The sequence below is a fragment of the Eubalaena glacialis genome, chromosome 10 (genome assembly GCF_028564815.1).
Source record: "Eubalaena glacialis isolate mEubGla1 chromosome 10, mEubGla1.1.hap2.+ XY, whole genome shotgun sequence".
NCBI classification, from domain to species: domain Eukaryota; kingdom Metazoa; phylum Chordata; class Mammalia; order Artiodactyla; family Balaenidae; genus Eubalaena; species Eubalaena glacialis.
Genome location: NC_083725.1, coordinates 115,906,517 through 115,926,021, shown reverse-complemented (window position 1 = coordinate 115,926,021; position 19,505 = coordinate 115,906,517). Strand labels below are relative to the sequence as shown.

At 45.7% G+C, this 19,505-nt stretch overlaps 1 protein-coding gene across 3 annotated transcripts; it reads left to right on the top strand.

Moving 5' to 3' along the window:
* The first annotated feature begins 49 nt into the window (after positions 1-49).
* Positions 50-2,851, top strand: EIF1AD (eukaryotic translation initiation factor 1A domain containing). 3 transcript variants are annotated; one of them, XM_061202072.1, is made up of 7 exons: positions 50-477; positions 966-1,031; positions 1,109-1,306; positions 1,454-1,562; positions 1,664-1,772; positions 1,928-1,992; positions 2,534-2,667. In XM_061202072.1, the coding sequence occupies exons 3-7, from the start codon at positions 1,220-1,222 to the stop codon at positions 2,575-2,577; spliced, it is 414 nt and encodes a 137-aa protein (XP_061058055.1). In that variant the 5' UTR covers positions 50-477; positions 966-1,031; positions 1,109-1,219; the 3' UTR covers positions 2,578-2,667. The 3 variants fall into 3 exon arrangements, with proteins under 3 accessions (XP_061058055.1, XP_061058054.1, XP_061058053.1); XM_061202071.1 differs by having other exon boundaries at positions 61-477; positions 1,132-1,306; positions 1,945-1,992; positions 2,534-2,851; XM_061202070.1 differs by having other exon boundaries at positions 61-477; positions 1,945-1,992; positions 2,534-2,851.
* Positions 2,852-19,505: the final 16,654 nt, after the last annotated feature.

The following is a 19,505-nucleotide window of genomic DNA, read 5'->3' as shown; positions in this document are numbered from 1 at the left end:
CTCCTTTCCGGTTGCTTCGCGGGAGGCCGGGCTGCCTTCTGTGGTCTCGCTTCTCGGGAAGCATTTCCGGTCTCAGGGAGCAGAGGTCTGTGATAAGAAAACTTTATTTCTCTGCTGCACGGCATCCGGAACTTAAAGGACTTAGCCTTGGCCGACCTGATGGTGGGAAGAGTTAGAGGGACGGACAAGGAGAGAGGCGTGGCCAGGAGACTTCCGGGAGAGCGCCGGAAGTACGGTGTCCGACTCAGGCTGACCCGCGCAGTCCTCCTCGCTGTCGGGCTTGCGAGAGTCTGACGGGAACCGGAGGCGCCGGAGACCTGAGTCCAAGACGACTCCACTGTCGTGACCGCCGGCAAGTCCTTTTTCTGGGCTTTCATTGGCTCAGCTGCGAAGTGAGTCGTGGACGAGCCGATCTCAGCGTCCAGCCTGGAGAGCGGGGTCTTTCAGGCAGCGCCCGTGGGATTCGAGAGCCAGAGAGTAAGTATGGGGCTTTCTCTCTGAGCGTTTTTCCTCCAGAATAGGGAGGCAGGAGGGCAGGGGGCGGCAACTAGGGATGACACGTCGGAGTTTCCTTTGGAAGCCATCAGTCTCCTGAGTACGCATTAGTCCTTGTTTTTTCAGTACCCAAGTCAGAAACAGTACATGTCGAAGATCAAGCCAGCCTACCCTGACCTTTAATTAACTCGTTCCTGACTTGGATTCTCCGAACTTGTCTGTGTCTGTACTGTGTTGAGAGATTGAACATCTGTGTTGTGTGGTTGTGCTGCACCTGGGACGTACAAGCATGTTGAGGAAGAAATGGTTTATCTCACTCCTTCCCCAAGGGGTTGCCAGAATGATCTATTTTTCTAGAACACGTATTTAGTTTTTGTGGTTATGTCAGTACTTAAGAATAATACGAGTTTTTTTACGTGCCTTACACTGTGCTAAGTGTTTTGCTTACGATTATTTTGTTTTAATAACAGTGCTCTGAGTTAGCTCCTGCTTTTCTCTGAGGTCTAGAGAAATTGAACAGCCAGGAAATAACCAAGGTAGGATTTGAATCCAAGTAATTGGATTTCAGAGCTCATGTTCTTAACCAGGACACTGTGTCACTCCTCAGTAAAAGGCCTCTCCCCATCTTCAAAACAGTCGTGCATTCTGAGCCTGCCATCCAAGAAACTCAGGAGGAGGAGTTGATAGTCTCTGCATCCCTCACCGCCCTGGGACAGGACCCAACATGTCTCAGGCCACCAAGAGGAAGCATGTGGTGAAGGAGGTGCTGGGGGAGCACATGGTGCCCTCCGACCAGCAGCAGATCGTGAGGGTGAGTGGCTTTGGGGACCAGCTGCTCTGCCTCCCCCACCCCTCCACCCCTGTTGGGCCCCTGGGGTGGGGGCAGGGTGCACCACAGCTCAGTAGGTGTTGGAACTGGCTGATGAGGCTGACTGGTTCTTGGTCTCTCCTGGAGCAGGTACTCAGGACCCCAGGGAACAATCTGCATGAGGTGGAGACAGCCCAGGGGCAGCGCTTCCTGGTGAGCATGCCCTCCAAATACCGCAAGAACATCTGGATCAAGAGAGGTGAGAGAGGCGCCCTTTTGGAGACAGAACCGTTTCCTATGGCCTCAGCTTCCGCCACTGCAAGCAGGACTGACTGTGTTTTTTCTCCTCTCTATCTGCAGGGGACTTTCTCATCGTTGACCCTATTGAAGAGGGAGAGAAGGTGAAGGCTGAGATCTCCTTTGTGCTCTGCAAAGACCACGTGCGCTCTCTGCAGAAGGAGGGGCTCTGGTAGGGTGGTCCCCTTGGTCACTGGCTGCCCTACTGCTCTGGAGGATTTACTTCCCAGCTGTGGAATTAGGGGAGGGAAGATCATGACATCTCAGGCAGGAACAGCTGGAAACAGCTTTTTTGCTGAGGGGTTTCTCTGTCCTTTCTGACTTCAGCTCTTCTCTTGGCACAGGCCTGAGGCCTTCTCCGAAGTGGCTGAGAAACACAACAACCGGAACAGGTGAGGCACAAGTCCTGGGGTAGGGAAGACAGAAAATGGGGCTTCAGGCCTTGGTACCTTGAGGGGAAATAGGACCTTCCTTCATTCCTACATAGGGTCCCTGGTGAGAGCTTCTAAGTTTGTGATTAAAAGTATGGCTTAAAAGTCAGATTCTCTGGGTTAAAGTTGCGGCTTTTCGAGTTATAACTGAGTGACTTTAAGCAGATTAACCTATAAAATGGGAGCTTTGTAAGGGTTAAAGAGACTAATGCTTGTAAAATTGCTGAGCAGCATAGTACCTGGTAAGCAATGTGGGTTCATTGAGTGTCGGTTGTAGTAGAATCATTATTATTAAAATCAGTAGCTCTAGCAAACTTTTGAGGTGGGGGTGAGGAGGAGGTAGTTTCTTGCCGCTTTTTCTTGGCCAAATTTCTTGCGATTCTCTCTGTGTCTGACTCGCTGAGCCCTGACTGCTTGGCCATATGGTCCTCCTTTTTGTGGGGCTTCTTGGTTTCCCCAGAAGGCGTTGGGCTAACTGTCCTTTCCCCCCGCCCCGATGCAGACAGGCTCAGCCAGAACTCCCAGCTGAGCCACAGTCATCAGTAGAAGAGTCCAGCTCTGAAGATGATTCTGACCTTTTTGTTAACACCAACCGCAGACAGTATCATGAGAGTGAGGAGGAGAGTGAAGAAGAGGAGACAGCCTGAGACCCCGGGACCCACTTCTCCTCTTGCTCAGAGACTAGTCCTTGGCTCCTCTGAGCTTGGACATTCCCAGGAGGCTCTGTGGATCTTTCCCCCTGGATGGGGACAAGGCAGGGCCCTTCCCTGAACTGACTTTCTGACATAGGAGAATTAAACCCCTGGTGGGTGGTGACTTATGCTGGTGTCGGAGTGGCTCTTTGGAGGAAGGAGGGACATGTGGTAAAGTTAAAAACTGCTCCTAGGTGGTGGCCTCATGGGCAGGTGGGCTGAATGGGCAGGAAATGGGAAATGGCTGGAATCTTTCCTAGTTTCTCCCTCTCTCATCGGGCACTTAGTAAGTGCCAGGCCCTGTGTGCTTCCTTGCATGTAGTTAATAACTGGGAGCATTCCCACTTCATTGCCTGCTTGCAGTTAGTACTGATTCAGGTATTCAGGATCACAGTGGGACTTAGTGCCCATCTGTCTCTAAGAGACCCCCAGGATGAATTTCACAGTGCCTCGTAAGCTGTTCTCCCTCCCTTTCTAGTCACCTGTGACTGCAGGAGCGCCCACCTCTATGCTGCTGTGTACATGCCCTGGTTGGTGGCCTCCTCGTGGCTGCTCAGACCATCACTCCTCAGCCCTCATGCAAACCACATCATCCCACTTCTCCTTGGAAGCTTTTTACCTCTGACTGTACATTCTCCCTCTTCATTGCTGGCATTCACCTTTTAGTCACTGCTCAGACGTTGAAGTTTACCTCCTGGCTTAGAGTCTTCTACCCTTGCTTCCATCATTGTTTCTCTACATCCCATGGATGGGCCCGTTCAACGCTGTGGCCACCTAGGTCCTTGATGTCTCCATCACTGATGCCCTTGTCTTCTATTTCAGGCCTGTTGCCTATATCCGTAGTCACTCGCTGGACCCCTGACGTCACTAGAAATTGCAACACCATTTGAATTCAAAAACCTGTACAATCACCACCTCCAGGCCTCCTTGCTCAACTACCACCCCTCCCCCCCCCACACAGAAATTCTTTATCTTCATCCTCCAGCCCTGCCACATTCTCACCGTCATTCTCCTATCTTCACTTGCTTCCCTGTGCAGCATCAATTCCGTGGTCTACACCCTGTACTCCCTTTCTTCCTCCATCGTGTTCATCTAGTAAAACCTAACCCTGGTCAACCCAGTCATTCACCTCTGTGCCTGTACGGAAGTAACTGTTAGAGAAAACAGCCAACCTGGTTCATTAGTTTTATCTTAAATTCGTAGTTACAAACCTCAGATGGCCACTCAGCACTGCCTGGCAGATCTACCCTGGGATGTCGTATTAGAAAACTTTTTTTTAAAATAAATTTATTTATTTATTTATTTATTTATTTATTTTTGGCTGTGTTGGGTCTTCGTTTCTGTGCGAGGGCTTTCTCTAGTTGCGGCGAGCTGGGGCCACTCTTCATCGCGGTGCGCGGGCCTCTCACTATCGCGGCCTCTCTTGTTGCGGAGCACAGGCTCCAGACGCGCAGGCTCAGTAGTTGTGGCTCACGGGCCCAGTTGCTCCGCGGCATGTGGGATCTTCCCAGACCAGGGCTCGAACCCGTGTCCCCTGCATTGGCAGGCAGATTCTCAACCACTGCGCCACCAGGGAAGCCCCAGAAAACTTTTTTTTTTTTTTTACCAAATCCCTCTTATCCTGCTAGTTACAGACTGCAGCTCATTCTTCATTAAGAAATAGTAACCATTGGAGGGAACTCTTATCTCTCTGTTACCAACCCTACAACTGTGCTCATGGATCTTCCTGTCATTTTACTGCCCATTGTAATCCAGTGGGACTTAAGCCTTTCCTCTCGTGCTTCGGAGCCTGTCTCTCTTTACTTAAGGAGTTTTTGTGAGTTTTGGTTTTTGTCATCCTCTGTACTGGGTATGTTAGCATCAAAGGTGCTATACAATCTCCCATCTGAAAAACAACCAGAAAAAAATCCTGTCACTGATCCCACATCCTCTCCGGCTACCACTTCATTTCCCTGCTCCTCATTCACTCTCTTTACGCTTGCTTGGTGTAGTCTTAAATACATACATACACGTGTGTGTGTGCTTATGTGTGTATATACGCACGTACAGAAATGTATGTATATACATTCATGTGCAAAAAATTAACCAGGTAAGTTGAAGATGTGAGTGTATTTTTAACTCATCTGAAGTTTATTTTTGTATGGAAGATGGCTAGCTTTTTTTCCCTAAAGGGCTAGCCGCTTGTCCCTATACCATTTATTGAGTGGTTCATTCTTTGCTCACTGGTTCAAAATACCTTTTTTAAAATAAATGAAATTCCTGCATATATATGGATCTCTTTGGAATCTGGCCCACTGATTGTGTGTGCACACGCCATATTTTATAGCATGATTGATAACTCATTCTTCCTCACCCTTGCCCCATCATTCCTTGGAATTTTCCTGTTTTCTTTTACATAAAAACTTTAGGATGAACTGGTCATTGCATTTAAAAGTTCTGTTGCAATTTCTATTGGCGTGGTTTTAAATCTCATAGTATGATTTGGAGACGAGTGGTACTTAACGGTTGTTTTTGATCTTTCTATACAGAAATGAGTTATGTGTGTTCTTTTATAAGATGTCATCTTCTGGGAATTTCTTGGTGGTCCAGTGGTTAGGACTCCACACTCCCACTGCAGGGGCCACTGGTTTGATCCCTGGTTGGGGAACTAAGATCCTGCAAGCCATGCGGCCAAAAAAAAAAAAAAAAATATTGTCGTCATATGAGTCTAGTTCAATGTAGTCTTAAGAATTTTAGAGCTATTTGTTGTTATGGATGGGTTCTTTTGAAATTACATTTCCAGCCATCACTGGCAGGTAGGAAAGCTGTCCATCTCTGTGTGCCCACCTATTTATCTAACTGAATTCTCATTAGTTCTAAGAGTTCTTCAGTTGATTCTCTTGGCTTTCTGGATAGAGTGTCAAATCATATTCTACCAGCGGCAGTTTCATCCTGTCCTTTACACTCATTTCTTTTCCTTGTGAATTATGGAGGCCAGGACTTCCAGTATAATGTTGAATGGCACCCTTGTTTGTTCCTCTCTTAGTGAGAATTGTTCTCATGTTTCATCATGAAATATTATTCTTGCTTTGGGTTTCTGGTTGATAAACTTCATTAGGCTGAAGATGTTTCCTTCTGTACCCAACTTACTGAGTGTTTTTTTCCTTTATTCAACAGTGATGAATTTTGACATTTATGAGATAGTCAAAAGATTTTTTTTATTATTGCACTGATTTACATGATTAGGTTTCCTGGTGTTGAACCATTCTTGAATTCTGATGTAAACTCTGCTTAGTTTTATATTTATTTATTCAGGATTTTTGTATCCTTGGGCCAATTTCATTTTTTATTTTAATGCTCTCTATGTCCCATTTTGACAACAACATTATGCTAGCCTTGTAGAATGGGTTTGGAGACATATAATCTTTTTCTTTGGACTGGAGTAATTTATAGAAAAGGAGTTGTTTTGGGACTTCCCTGGTGGCGCAGTGGTTAAGAATCCTCCTGCCAGTGCAGGGGACACAGGTTCGATCCCTGGTCCAGGAAGATCCCACATGCCGCGGAGCAACTAAGCCCATGCGCCACGACTACTGAGCCTGCGCTCTAGAGCTTGCGAGCCGCAACTGCTGAGCCCTCGTGCCACAGCTACTGAAGACCGCTGGCCTAGAGCCCGTGCTCTGCGACAAGAGAAGCCCCTGCAATGAGAAGCGTACATACCGCAATGAAGAGTAGCCCCGGCTCACCACAACTAGAGAAAGCCTGTGTGCAGGAACAAAGACCCAATCTATCCAAAAATAAATAAATAAATTTATTTTAAAAAAAAATTTTTTTTTAAAGAAAAGGAGTTATTTCTTCAGGGTTTGATTGAATTTTAATTATAAAATCTGTGCTTGATTTCTTTTTTAAGGGTAGATCTTTGACTGCCTTGTAATTTTTCTGTGGCATTTTATTCAAGTTTTCTATCCTTGAGTCAATTTCGGTAATTTATATTTTTTTAGAATTGTGTGTTTTATGTATATTTAAGCCTTTTTTGGCAAAACACCATGCGTACTATTTGTATCATTTGGGACTGTCTTACTTAAAAGTGACAAAAGTCTAATACAAACCAGCAGAAGCCAACAAGGGCTCATTGGTCTGCAGTCTCAGGGCAGAGCTTTAGGCAGAGCTGACCTAGGCCAGCATGGTTTCGTCAGGGCTCTCATTTATTTCTTGGATTGTCTGTGCTCCTCTTGGTTGAGCAGTCCCTTTCTCCCTGTAGGTTTTTTCTTCAGGAAGCTCCAGTTTGCACTTGGTCCTGACAGACAAAGAGTTACTTCTTCAGGATCCATGAACTTCAGGGAAGACCGACTGGTCTTGCTCTGGTCACTTGCCCTCTCCTGGTAACCACTCTGGCCAGGGCTGAGTAGGGGGAATAAGGAGAGGCGAGATGAGCCTCCCTGATCCATATGACATGCGTTTCCCAGGGAATAGAGAGGTTCTTTTACCCAAAAAGGGGGCAAGAGGTGAGAGCAGATAAAACAACGAACATTTGTGGTTTTTGTTTTGGGGAGGTTTTTTTTGGCCATACTATGCAGCTTGTGGGATATTAGTTCCCCAACCAGGGATTGAACCCCGGGGCAGTGAGAGCGCCCCGGAGTCCTAACCACTGGACTGCCAGGGAATTCCCAAAACAACACACGTTGTCCTGAATTCTGTGTATTTTATTTTCTTTGACTAGCTTTGCAAGATACCTGTCTACTTTATTGGCCTTTTCCTTCTGTTTCTTTGGGGTTATTTGCTCATTCTGACTTCTTGGGTTGTATGCTTAATTAATTTCAGACTTGTTTTCTAGTACATTTAGGGCTAAAAATCTTCCTTTAAGTACTCCTTTGTTTCCTGCTTTTTTTCTTTTCTTTTTTTTTTTTTTTTTTGGCCAAGCCGCATCGCTTGCGGGAATTTCATTTCCCCGACGAGGGATTGAACCCAGGCCACGGTAGTGAAAGCACTGAGTCCTAACCACTGGACCACCAGGGAATTTCCTGTTTCCCACTTTATCGCGTGTATTTGTGTGATTTGGGAGGGGCATTGTATCTAAGCTTGGCCTTATGTTTTTCTCCAGCCCTCAGTGATTCTGTGATCTACCTAATAACCTCTTTTTTCTTCCTAAAACCTTTTAATCTCGACTTCTCTCTCTCTCATCAGCCATTTAACTCCTGGGGGTCATACCTAGGAATTCTGATGGAGGTAGAGTCCTTGTATTCTGCATACTGTTTCCCTTTGTCATTCTCCAAAGTTGAATTCCACCTCTATTCTCCCAACTTAGTAGTGGAGTCCAACCATATATGAATAGATCTCCCCGAATGAGCTGACGTTCAGGAGCCCTCTTTCCCCAATGCCATGGCCAGTCCATGTGATTTGTTGCCTAATAGTACCAACCCCTGCTGCAGTTAGGTTTGAGACTTGTGGCCCGTCAGACTCCGCACATCTATCACTTTAGGACCAACCTTTACAGCCAGGTCATTTCCATCGGAGCCCCCCCATGCAGCCCAGCTCACTTGCCTCCCTTGTCATCCAGCCACCCATATATGTGTGCCAAGGAGCACCCATGGCACTCAGCTAGCCGCATGGTTTTTCTCCTGTAATATGTAAACGTGGTGAGATATCTTGACACAGTTTCTCATGTTAAGACATCCTTGCATTCCTGGAATAAAATAGCCATGATACATTTTTCAGTGTATTGCTGGATTTGGTTTTCTGATGTTTGGGAGGATTTTGGCATCCAGGTTCATAAGTGAGATGGTTTAAGCTTTTCCTTTCCTGTGTTGCCCTTGTCTGGGTGGTTTTGTTTTGTTTTATCAAGGTTATGCCAACCTCGTAAAATGAATTGGAGAATGTTCTCTCTCGTTATTAGTGTTTGTGTAAGACTGGGATTTTACACTTCTAAAATTTTTGGTAAAACTTACTGTAAAACCACCTGTGCCTGGCATTTTTGCAGTAGGTTTTTTTTTTATAGACACTATCATTTTTTTTAAATTAATTAATTAATTTATTTATTTTTGGCTGTGTTGGGTCTTCGTCTCTGTGCGAGGGCTTTCTCTAGTTGCGGCGAGCTGGGGCCACTCTTCATCGCGGTGCGCGGGCCTCTCACTGCCACGGCCTCTCTTGTTGCGGAGCACAGGCTCCAGACGCGCAGGCTCAGTAGTCGTGGCTCACGGGCCCAGTAACTCCGCGGCATGTGGGATCCTCCCAGACCAGGGCTCGAACCCGTGTCCCCTGCATTGGCAGGCGGACTTTCAACCACTGCGCCACCAGGGAAGCCCTGCAGTAGGTTTTTAACTCTAGATTTTTATTGAATATAGGATTGCTCAGGTTTCTGTTCTTGAGTCAGTGATATTTTCAAGAAAAAATATTTTCATATTTTCTTATTTTATCTATGGCACAAAGTTATTTGTAGAATTGCCTTATGTTCATAATCTTGACTGTATCCAAAGTTATATCCCCTTTTTTATATCTAATATTATTTGTTTGTGCTTTTTCTTTTTTAATCTTGTCGATCTTGGCAGAAGTTCATTTATTACTCTCTTCAGGACACTGGATTTTTTGTTATCATTCCTCATTGTTAGTTTTTTTCTATTTCATTAATTTCTGCTCTTACCATATTTCTCCTTACACTGCCTTTGGGTTTATTCTGTGGTTCTTTTTCTAACCCTTTTGGTTTGGTCCTTAACTCATTGATTTTCAGCTTTACCTCCTCCCTCCCTCCAAAACTAGTTAGGGAATTTTCAAATCTGAAGAAAAAGTAAAATAATTATAAAATAAGTACCTGTGTACCCTTCAACAGGGTCACTAATTTATAACATTTTGTCACATTCTACTTCTCTATACATACAAAACACATAGGTTTTGCATTTAGTTGTTACATCTCTTTAGCCTCTTAATTTAGAATAGACTTCTTAACATTTTTTTGGTTTATTTTTCATAAAATAGGCTTTTTAACAAGTTCAGGCCAGTTTTCTTATAAAAAATGTCCTGGGTTTGGATTTGTGTGATTATTTTTGTATGCTTAGATTTGAGTTAAACAATTTTAGCAAAAATAACCTAGAGCTGATGTGCTCTGACCACGTCACCAGGTACAGAGATGACGTTCATCTATTGCAGATCACAAGGCACGTGATACAGGATGTCCAACTATTGGTGATGCTAATTTTGACCACCTGGTTAAAGGGATGGCTTCTAGGTCACTTTCTTATGAAGGTATTATTTTCCCTTTGTAATTAGGTAATCTGTGGGACACATTTAAGGCTAAAATTTCCCTTAATGCAGCTCTGTAAGTATTTGTATTTAGTTGGGTTTTTTAAAAAAAATTGTGTTGAAATACACATAAAATTTACCATCTTAACCATTTTTAAGTGTGCAGTTCAGTAGTGTTAAGTACATTGACATTGTTGTGCAACCAACCTCCAGAATATTTTCATACCCGTTAACAACTCCCCATTTGCCCTTCCTCCAGTCCCTGACAACCACCATTCTATTGTACTTTCTGTTTCTTCATTTTTTTATTTTTTTCTGGCTGCACCACGCGGCTTGCAGGATCTTAGTTCCCTGACCAGGGGTTGAACCCGGCCCCTCGGCAGTGAGAGCACGAAGTCCTAACCACTGGCCCGCCAGGGAATTCCCTACTTTCTGTTTCTATGAGTTTGATTAGATACCTCAGATAAGTGGGCTTATTCAATAGTTGCCTTTTTGTGACTGGCTTATTTATTTCACTTTGTATAATGTTCTCAAGGTTTATCCATGTCGTAGCATATGCCATAATTTCCTTCCTCTTTAAGACTGAATAATATTCCATTGTTTGTATGTGCCACATTTTTTTTATCCAAGAGTCGGTGGACTCTTGGATTCTTTCCACCTTTTACCTGTTGTGACTAATGCTCTTATGAACATGGATGTACAGATATCTCTGAAACCTTGCTTTCAGTTCTTTTGGTTATATACCCAGAAGTGGAATTGCTAGATCACATGGCTATTTTTAACTTTTTAAGGACCCACCGCCATACTGTTTTCCATGGTGGCTGCACCAGTTTGCATTCCCCACCATCAGTGCACACGGGTTCAAGTTTCTTCACTTCCTTGCCAACGAATTATTTTTTATTTGTTTGCTAGTAGCCATCCTGATAGGTGTGAAATATCTAGTATTTTAATTATACTTTAGTTTTGACTGTTTTTAAATTTCCATCATGATGCCTTTTTTTTTTTTTTAACATCTTTATTGGAGTATAATTGCTTTACAATGGTGTGTTAGTTTCTGCTTTATAACCAAGTGAATCAGTTATACACATATGTTCCCATATCTCTTCCCTTTTGCATCTCCCTCCCTCCCACATGATGCCTTTTTTGGTCCATAAATTTTTTTTATTATTTTTTTTTATAAATTTATTTATTTATTTTTGGTTGCGTTGGGTCTTTGTTGCTGCACACGGGCTTTCTCTAATTGTGGCGAGCGGAGGCTGCTCTTCGTTGCGGTGCGCGGGCTTCTCATTGCGGCGGCTTGTCCTGTTGCGGAGAACGGGCTCTAGGTGCGTGGGCTTCACTAGCTGTGGCACGCGGGCTCTGGAGCGCAGGCTCAGTAGTTGTGGCGCACGGGCTTAGTTGCTCTGCGGCCTGTGGGATCTTCCCAGAACAGGGCTTGAACCCATGACCCCTGCATTGGCAGGTGGATTCTTAACCACTGCGTCACCAGGGAAGCCCTGCATTGGTCCATAAATTATTGTATTTAAATATTTCATTGGTTATTTTTAATGACAGCACCTTCAAATTTACCACCACAAAAGTGATGACTTGACAATAACCCAAGCTACCATATGCCTCCACCCTCCCATCCTACCCCTCACCCATCCCATTTTCTGTTCTCCCACCCAAGGTAACTGTCTTCTCGACTTCTGTTTTTATTTATTTATTTATTTTTGCCACGCCACGCTTCATGCAGTATCTTAGTTCCCCAACCAGGGATCGAACCCGTGCCCCTTGCAGTGGAAGCGCAGAATCGTAACCACTGGACTGCCAAGGAAGTCCCCATTGTAAAGTTATTTTTAACTTTAAGAAAAGGATAACACACTGAATGTTATATTTTGGGGCTGATTTCTTTCATTTAATATTACATTAGTATGTTTCTCCTTATTGCTAAATAATTCTGTAGTTCATTTGTTTTGACTGTTTATAATATTTCCTGTGGGACTATATCAAGTTTATCCGTTCACTTTTCTGATGGTTTTTGGGTTTTTCCCATATTTTCGCTGTTGTAAACGTTCTTCTGTGTGTGTCTTTGTACGTGTGGGAGGGTTTTTCATGAGACAGTTCCTAAGCGTGGAATTTCTGTGTCACAGCTTTAGGCAGTGCTGCCAAATGCTTCCCAAAGTGGTTGCACTGTTTGACATTCACCAACTGTGGAGCCTTAGAGTGGATTTAATGACCTCTTCCTATAATCTGTTGATTTTTCCTTAAGCCATTTTGAGTTTGTGTTAAGTACAACATGTTTAAAACTGCTATCTCTTTCTGTGAATGGAACCCTTTTTCATGGAGTGACTCTTTCCATCCCTACAGATGCCTCTTATCTTAGTTTATTTCATCTCATGTTAGTGTAGCTACCCCAGATTTCTTCTGGTTAGTATTTTTGCCTGATAAATTGTCTTCCTATTTTTTTTCCAGTTTTATTGAGAAATAATTGACATACACCACTAAGTTTAAGACGTACAGCATGATGGTTTGATTTACATATATTGTGAAATAATTACCGCAATAGGTTCAGCTAATATCCATCTTCTCGTACAGAAACTAAAAAGAAAAGAAAGGGAAAATTTTTTTCCTAGTAATGAGAACGCTTAGGATTTCCTCCTTCAACAGCTTTCCCCTATATCTATCCTACAGCAGTTAGCTCTAGTCATCATGTTGTACTTTACATCCCTAGTACTTTTTCTTTTTCAATTAAAAAAAAAATTCTTATTTTTTGGCTGTGTTGGATCTTTCTTGCCGCGCGCGGGCTTTCTCTAGTTGTGGCGTGTGGGCTTCTCATTGCGGTGGCTTCTCTTGTGGCAGAGCACAGGCTCTAGGCGTGCGGGCTTCAGTAGTTGTGGCATGCAGCTCAGTAGTTGTGGCTTGCGGGCTATAGAGCACAGGCTCGGTAGTTGTGGCACACAGGCTTAGTTGCTCTGCGGCGTGTGGAATCTTCCCAGACCAGGGATCGAACCCGTGTCCCCTGCATTGCCAGGCGGATTCTTAACCACCTAGTACTTTTATAACTGGAAGTTTGTCCCTTTTGACCACCTTCCTCCAATTTCCCCTCCTCTCACCCCTGTCTTACATTCTTTTACTTTGAATCTTTGCGTGTCTTCATGTCCTAGGTGTATCTGGATTCTTAAAAATAGAATCATGATTTTTCTTTTAACTGATAATGTTTATTAACTCATTTTAATAATTGGTATATTGGTCATAAAAACAATCCAGTTAAAAAATGGGCGGAAGACCTAAATAGACATTTCACCAAGGAAGACATACAGATGGCCAAGAGGCACATGAAAAGATGCTCAACATCACTAATTATTAGAGAAATGCAAATCAAAACTACAATGAGGTATCATCTCACGCCGGTCAGAATGGCCATTATCAAAAAATCTAGAAACAATAAATGCTGGAAAGGGTGTGGTGAAAAGGGAATCCTCCTGCACTGTTGGTGGGAATGTAAATTGATACAGCCACTATGGAGTACAGTATGGAGGTTCCTTAAGAAACTAAAAATAGAATTACCATATGACCCAGCAATCCCAGTACTGGGCATATACCCTGAGAAAACCATAATTCAAAAAGAGACATGTACCACAATGTTCATTGCAGCACTATTTACAATAGCCAGGACACGGAACCAACCTAAATGTCCATTGACAGATGAATGGATAAAGAAGATGTGGCACATATATACAGTGGAATATTACTCAGCCATAAAAAGAAATGAAATTGAGTTATCTGTAGTGAGGTGGATGGACCTAGAGTCTGTCATACAGAGTGAAGTAAGTCAGAAAGAGAAAAACAAATACCGTATGCTAATGCATATATATGGAATCTTAAAGAATGGTACTGAGGAACCTAGTTGCAGGGCAGGAATAAAGAGGTAGACATAGGAGAATGGACTTGAGGACATGGGGTGGGATGGGGAAGCTGGGGCAAAGTGAGAGTAGCATTGACATATATACACTACCGAATGTAAAATAGTTGGCTGGTGGGAAGCAGCAGCATAGCACAGGGAGATCAGCTCGGTGCTTTGCGATGACCTAGAGGGGTGGGATAGGGAGGATGGGAAGGAGGCTCAAGATGGAGGGGATATGGGGACATGTGTATGCATATGGCTGATTCTCTTTGTTGTGCAACAGAAACTAACAGTATTGTGAAGCAGTTATACTCCAATAAAGATCTATTAAAAAATAATTGGGGGGCTTCCCTGGTGGCGCAGTGGTTGAGAATCCACCTGCCAATGCAGGGGACATGGGTTCGATCCCTGGTCCGGGAAAATCCCACATGCTGCAGAGCAACTAAGTCCGTGAGCCACAACTACTGAGCCCACGTGCCGCAACTACTGAAGCCTGCGCGCCTAGAGCCCATGCTCCACAATGAGAAGCCCGCGCACTGCAATGAAGAGTAGCCCCCAATCGCCGCAACTAGAGAAAGCCTGTGCGCAGCAGCGAAGACCCAACACAGCCAAAAATAAATAAATAAATAAATTTATTTTTAAAAATAAAATAATTGGTATATTGGGACCTATCTGTCTAATTTGAATGACAGTTTGGATGGACATAAAATTCTAGATTCTAAATGCTTTTCCTTATATTTAGAAAACACTACTTCATTGTTTTCTTGAAGCCAGTTTTGCTGTTGAAAAATCTGATGTCAGTCTGATTCTGCTTCCTTTGTATGTGATACACTTTTTCTCTCTATAAGCTTTATCTCTGATATTCTTAAAGTTCTATGTGATATATATATGAGTTATTCCTTTTTTCTCCTTTTGGCACGCTGGGCTTTTTTGGTCCAGTGTGCGTCCATGTTTGTATTATTCCAGGAAATTTGTGTCCATTATTTCTTCAAACATTTTCTTCCTCCATGTTTATATGTCTCTCTAGAATTCCTATATGATTCAGATGTTAGCACCTTTACTTCTTTTTTTAAATTTTATTTATTTATTTTTGGCTGTGTTGGGTCTTCATTGCTGCACGCGGGTTTTCTCTAGTTGAGGCAAGAGGGGGCTGCTCTTCGTTCTGGTGTGTGGGCTTCTCACTGCGGTGGTTTCTCTTGTTGCGGAGCACGGGCTCTAGGCCTGCGGGCTTCAGTAGTTGTGGCTTGCGGGCTCTAGAGCACAGGCTCAGTAGTTGTGGCACACGGGCTTAGTTGTTCCGTGGCATGTGGGATCTTCCCGGACCAGGGCTTGAACCCGTGGCCACTGCATTGGCAGGTAGATTCTTAACCACTGCGCCACCAGGGAAGCCCCAGCACCTTTACTTCTGTCTTCCATATCTCTTAGCTTTTCTTTTACATTTTTAAAATTCTTCAGTCCTTCTTTGAAGATTTTCTCAATCTGGTCTCTAATTGACTGATTCCTAAACTGTATCCCTTCTATTGTGTATCCTGTCTATTGTGTTATTTCAGCTCAAGATGAGTTCTCTAGCAGGTTTAAACTACAAGTGACCGTACTGGAATTTTCCTTTATAGAGAACTCTGGGATCCAGTGTCTAATACACTTTAGCAATAGCCCCCTGGGGGAGTGAGTAGACCAGGCTTCAAGGCCACTGAAATTTGCCCAGCACGCACGTGTCTATCACGTGCTGAGAGGATACGCGTGGGATTCTGGAGTGTGCACTGCTCAGCAGCAGGAAGAAGTTCACAAATGCAAAAGCCCTGGGGCCAATAAGTACTGGAGGAATATAATTTCCAAAGCTGAGACGAATTCCATGGGGCTGAGTGTCAGGGCCCCTGCACACTGGTCTCGTCTGGTGACCCAGTTTAAAGGCTTTAAATGTGGAATATGCTGCCTTCAATGTACAAAGAAGCCAAATTGGCGTAGGGCCTCTTTGTAGTTTGAGGAAAAGGACAGCAATTTGTCCTTAGTAGTTGCCCAGATATCCCCTTAGGAAATTCCTTGGGTTGCGGGACCCTGGATTTTGTCGTCATTCAAGGCCCAACCACCTCTGCTTACCTGTGTCTGAGGAGCACGTAAAGCAGCGTGGGCAGTTTCCTCCGTAGGAACCACTCTCGGAATATCATCGATGTGAGGCAAAGTCGGGACACCAACAGTGGCTCATGTGCTCACGTGTGATGCGTTGATGACATACTTGGGGAATCCAGAATCCCTATGGAATGTGTCAAGGCACATTGCGCACCTTGCCTGGCGACATAGAGGAATAAACCGTTAGCAATGCCCAAGGCTGTCTCCCAGGTGGCAGCAATTTCTTCAGTTATTGTTACGATAGAATCTGGTGATGCTAAAATATCCACTTCATTAGGTAACCTTTGCTCGTTCACAGTGAGGTGCCAAGCACCTGAAACCCTTGTTCCTAGCCAGTGCAGCTTGTCAAGCATGGAGACAGCGCTGTGTATCACTCTGCTTTCGTGAATTCTTGTATGAGAAGAGTACTCTTTTTCTTCCTGGGGTTCGAACTGCATGACCTTGGCCAAAGTGAGAGGCGTGTAATCAGTTCCTGGCTCCACACTCAGTCAACGTTCATAGAAGCTGCCAGCAGGGTCACAATAAGCATGTCCACCAGTAAGTCAGCGCTTGCCCTGGGTTGCAGCAGCCCAAACGGTCCACTCGGATGATACAATCCAGTAACACAGTAGCAGTCTCAGTCCAAGCGTAGGGTGCAAGGGCCCCAAGAGCAATTGTGACTGGTTGGCCACTGGTAACAAGTTCCACAACCCGAGGGGTGTTCACTTACCCAGGCGTTAGTCTCTCAACCCTCAGCATGCAGACTGGAGTATGTGCTCAAGAGCACTTGGAGAGTGGTGGGGAGCTGCCCTAGTCCTCTTCCAGTTCTAAAGGACCCAAATCAGGGTGCAGAGGAACTCATACAGCAGTATCTGCCCTGACTGATCTGTCTCACACAGAGCTTTGCGGGAGGGGGCCTCTGCGGGGAGGTCCTCGCCTTTTTCGGTTTCCCTTTCTGTCCAAGGCTGACAAATCAGACACATTTTGGGACCCCTCCTGTCTCCCCCCCACCCCCGCAGGGGAGCATATATTGACACAGAGGGCAATTTTGCTTTTCTTCATGTCCCCAGAGCAGGTGTACAGAGGAGGGAAAGGGCAGGGGTCTGAGGAAGGGCAGGTAACGTGGTCTCACTGGGCAGGGGCATGTTAAGTCTGACAGGTACGGGCCTGGAGTGCCAGCCTAGGGGGTTTTGATGGGAGTCACCTGAGATGGCAGGACCTGGTGCGTCAGGAGTCAGAGAGGGGGAAACGGGTGTCGCAGGAAGGGCTGGGACCCACCGGAGTGAAGACCCCGAGTGAGGCTGACTCCGACTACTCAGGGCGTTAGGGCCCTGGAGAAATGGCCCTGGGGGCGTGACTTTGGCTCTCACCTCGGCCCTGTGAGCGAGGACAGCCATCTCCATCCTATACCAAGATGAAGACATTCAGAGAAGCAGAATATGGGAGTTTATCACCAACAGACAGAACTTCTAGAAGACGAACTTCAGAAAAAAATGAAAATGACTCCAGAGGAGAGATCCGAGAGGCAAGAAGGAACGAGGCACAAGTTCATCAATGATGATGATGTCTGACTAGGGGGTGGTTCTTAGAAAGTCAAGATAAGGTCCTGGAGAATAAAAACACCTAAGAATAGGGACTTCCTTGGCGGTCCAGTGGTTAGGACTCTGCGCTTGCACCACAGGCGGCACCGGTTCCATCCCTGGTTGGGGACTAAGATCCCGCAAGCCATGCGGCCCAAAAAAACCCAAAAAAAATAAACAACCCATGTAAGAATAGAGAGGGAGCAATCATAATTAAAGGGTTCTAAAGGCCTTGTATAGTTTGAAGGGAGATAGATCTATTGACCAAGTTTAGACTTTAATACATACGTTGAAATGTTAAGGGTACTCTCCGAAAGAATAGGAAGGGTGGATAACTTCCAAGCCAGTAAGAAAAGGTGTTAAAAACTCAATCACTCAAAAAGAAAGCAAAGGAGAAAAGCAAGAGAAACAGGACAAACAGAAAGTATTACTCGTATAGAACAGAAACTACTCTGTTTAAGCAGAAAAGGAATTTTCTAGACCATTTTAGGTGACTCATTGTGATGGTTAGTTTTGTGTGTCAACCTAACCGGGCTCAGGGATTCCCAGATGGCTGGTAAAACGTTACTTCTGGTGTTATCTGTGAGGGTGTTTCTGGAAATTAGCATTTGGAGCAGTAGACTGAGTACGGAAGGGCCCCCTCACCAATGCAGGTGGGCCTCACCCATTGTGCCCCCAGAGCCTGAGGACAGAGAGGTGGGGCGGGGGCGAGTTTGCTCTGTTTGAGCTGGGACACCCGCCTCCTCCTCACCCCTCAGGCCTTCAGACTCAGACTGAGACTCACACCACTGGCTTTCCTGGGTCTCTAGCTCGCAGATGGCGTATCTGGGGCTTCTCATAATCACATGAGCCAATTCCTATAATAAACCTCCTCATATATGTGTGCATATCCTAACGGTTGTTTCTCTGGAGAACTTTGACTGATACACTCACAGAATCCCAGGGGGTCAGAGAACAAATCTCAGAAGGGTGCCTGAACTGGCAGGGCTTGCCTGGGCCTCCAGGATAAGAACTGGGGAGGCTTCTGAATCAGCCCTGGGGAGGGGGAGGGGAGAAGGCAGGGGACCCTGCTGGGACTGGGAGGGGCAGCTTCTCGGTCCTGCGGGGAAACACAGAACTGGACCATGAGCTGACAGGAGCCACAGCCTGGGTATGGCTGCTGGGGCTTGAAGGTGTTCAGTGGACCTGGGCAGGGTGTGGGCACAGCTCAGAGGGAGAAGGACCACCTGAGTGAGGAGGGGACCCATCCTGCCCGTTTCACTTGCAGGCCACACCCACTTCGGATAATCGGCTTTTGGGCCGAGGTTCCCATCACCAGGCCCAGAAGAAAGGGCCTTCTTGGGGGCTGGCCAGGGAATGAAGCGGCACGGAGTGGCGAAGGGGTCCTGGGCAGGCCTTTGTGCCTTGGTGAGGGTGCCACGTGGGCTGGTGGCAGAGAGGCAGATGTATGGGCTTCTGTAAATTAAAGCTGGGCTCCCTGAGCCCCTTTGAAGGCCTTGTGTCACGTGGAAGGGCATGGACTCCCTCCCATCCCCTTCACATCTGGTGGTGTCCTTGCTCGACGGCTGCTCACCCATCAGACCCTCACGGGCCCAGGCAGCCAGTCTGTCCCTGCTCCTTATCCTCAGGCCCAGCAGCCCTGATGCTCAGTAAACATTTGCTGAAGTAATGAAAGGATGAACGCTCTTAACTCTGCTTTACACCAGCCCTGGAAGTCTGAGATGAAACACGGACTCAGTGGTAATTCGCCCGAGGTCAGACAGCTTGTAAATGGAAAAGCAGTCCAGATGAGTTAGTGCCCCAGCCAGCTCGCCCCCAGGCCCTGGCTAAGACCTCAGTGACCCTCACACCAGCCTGTGCGGAGGCATCACTGCCTGCAGTTCCTCAGGGGGCAAGTGTTGCTGGCAGGGCCCCACCTTCTCCCTGGGTTCCGCCTGCGCTGGGGGCTCAGGCCTCAACAGATTTGGTGGCCCCCAGCCCCTCCCACCTCCAGGGAGCTGA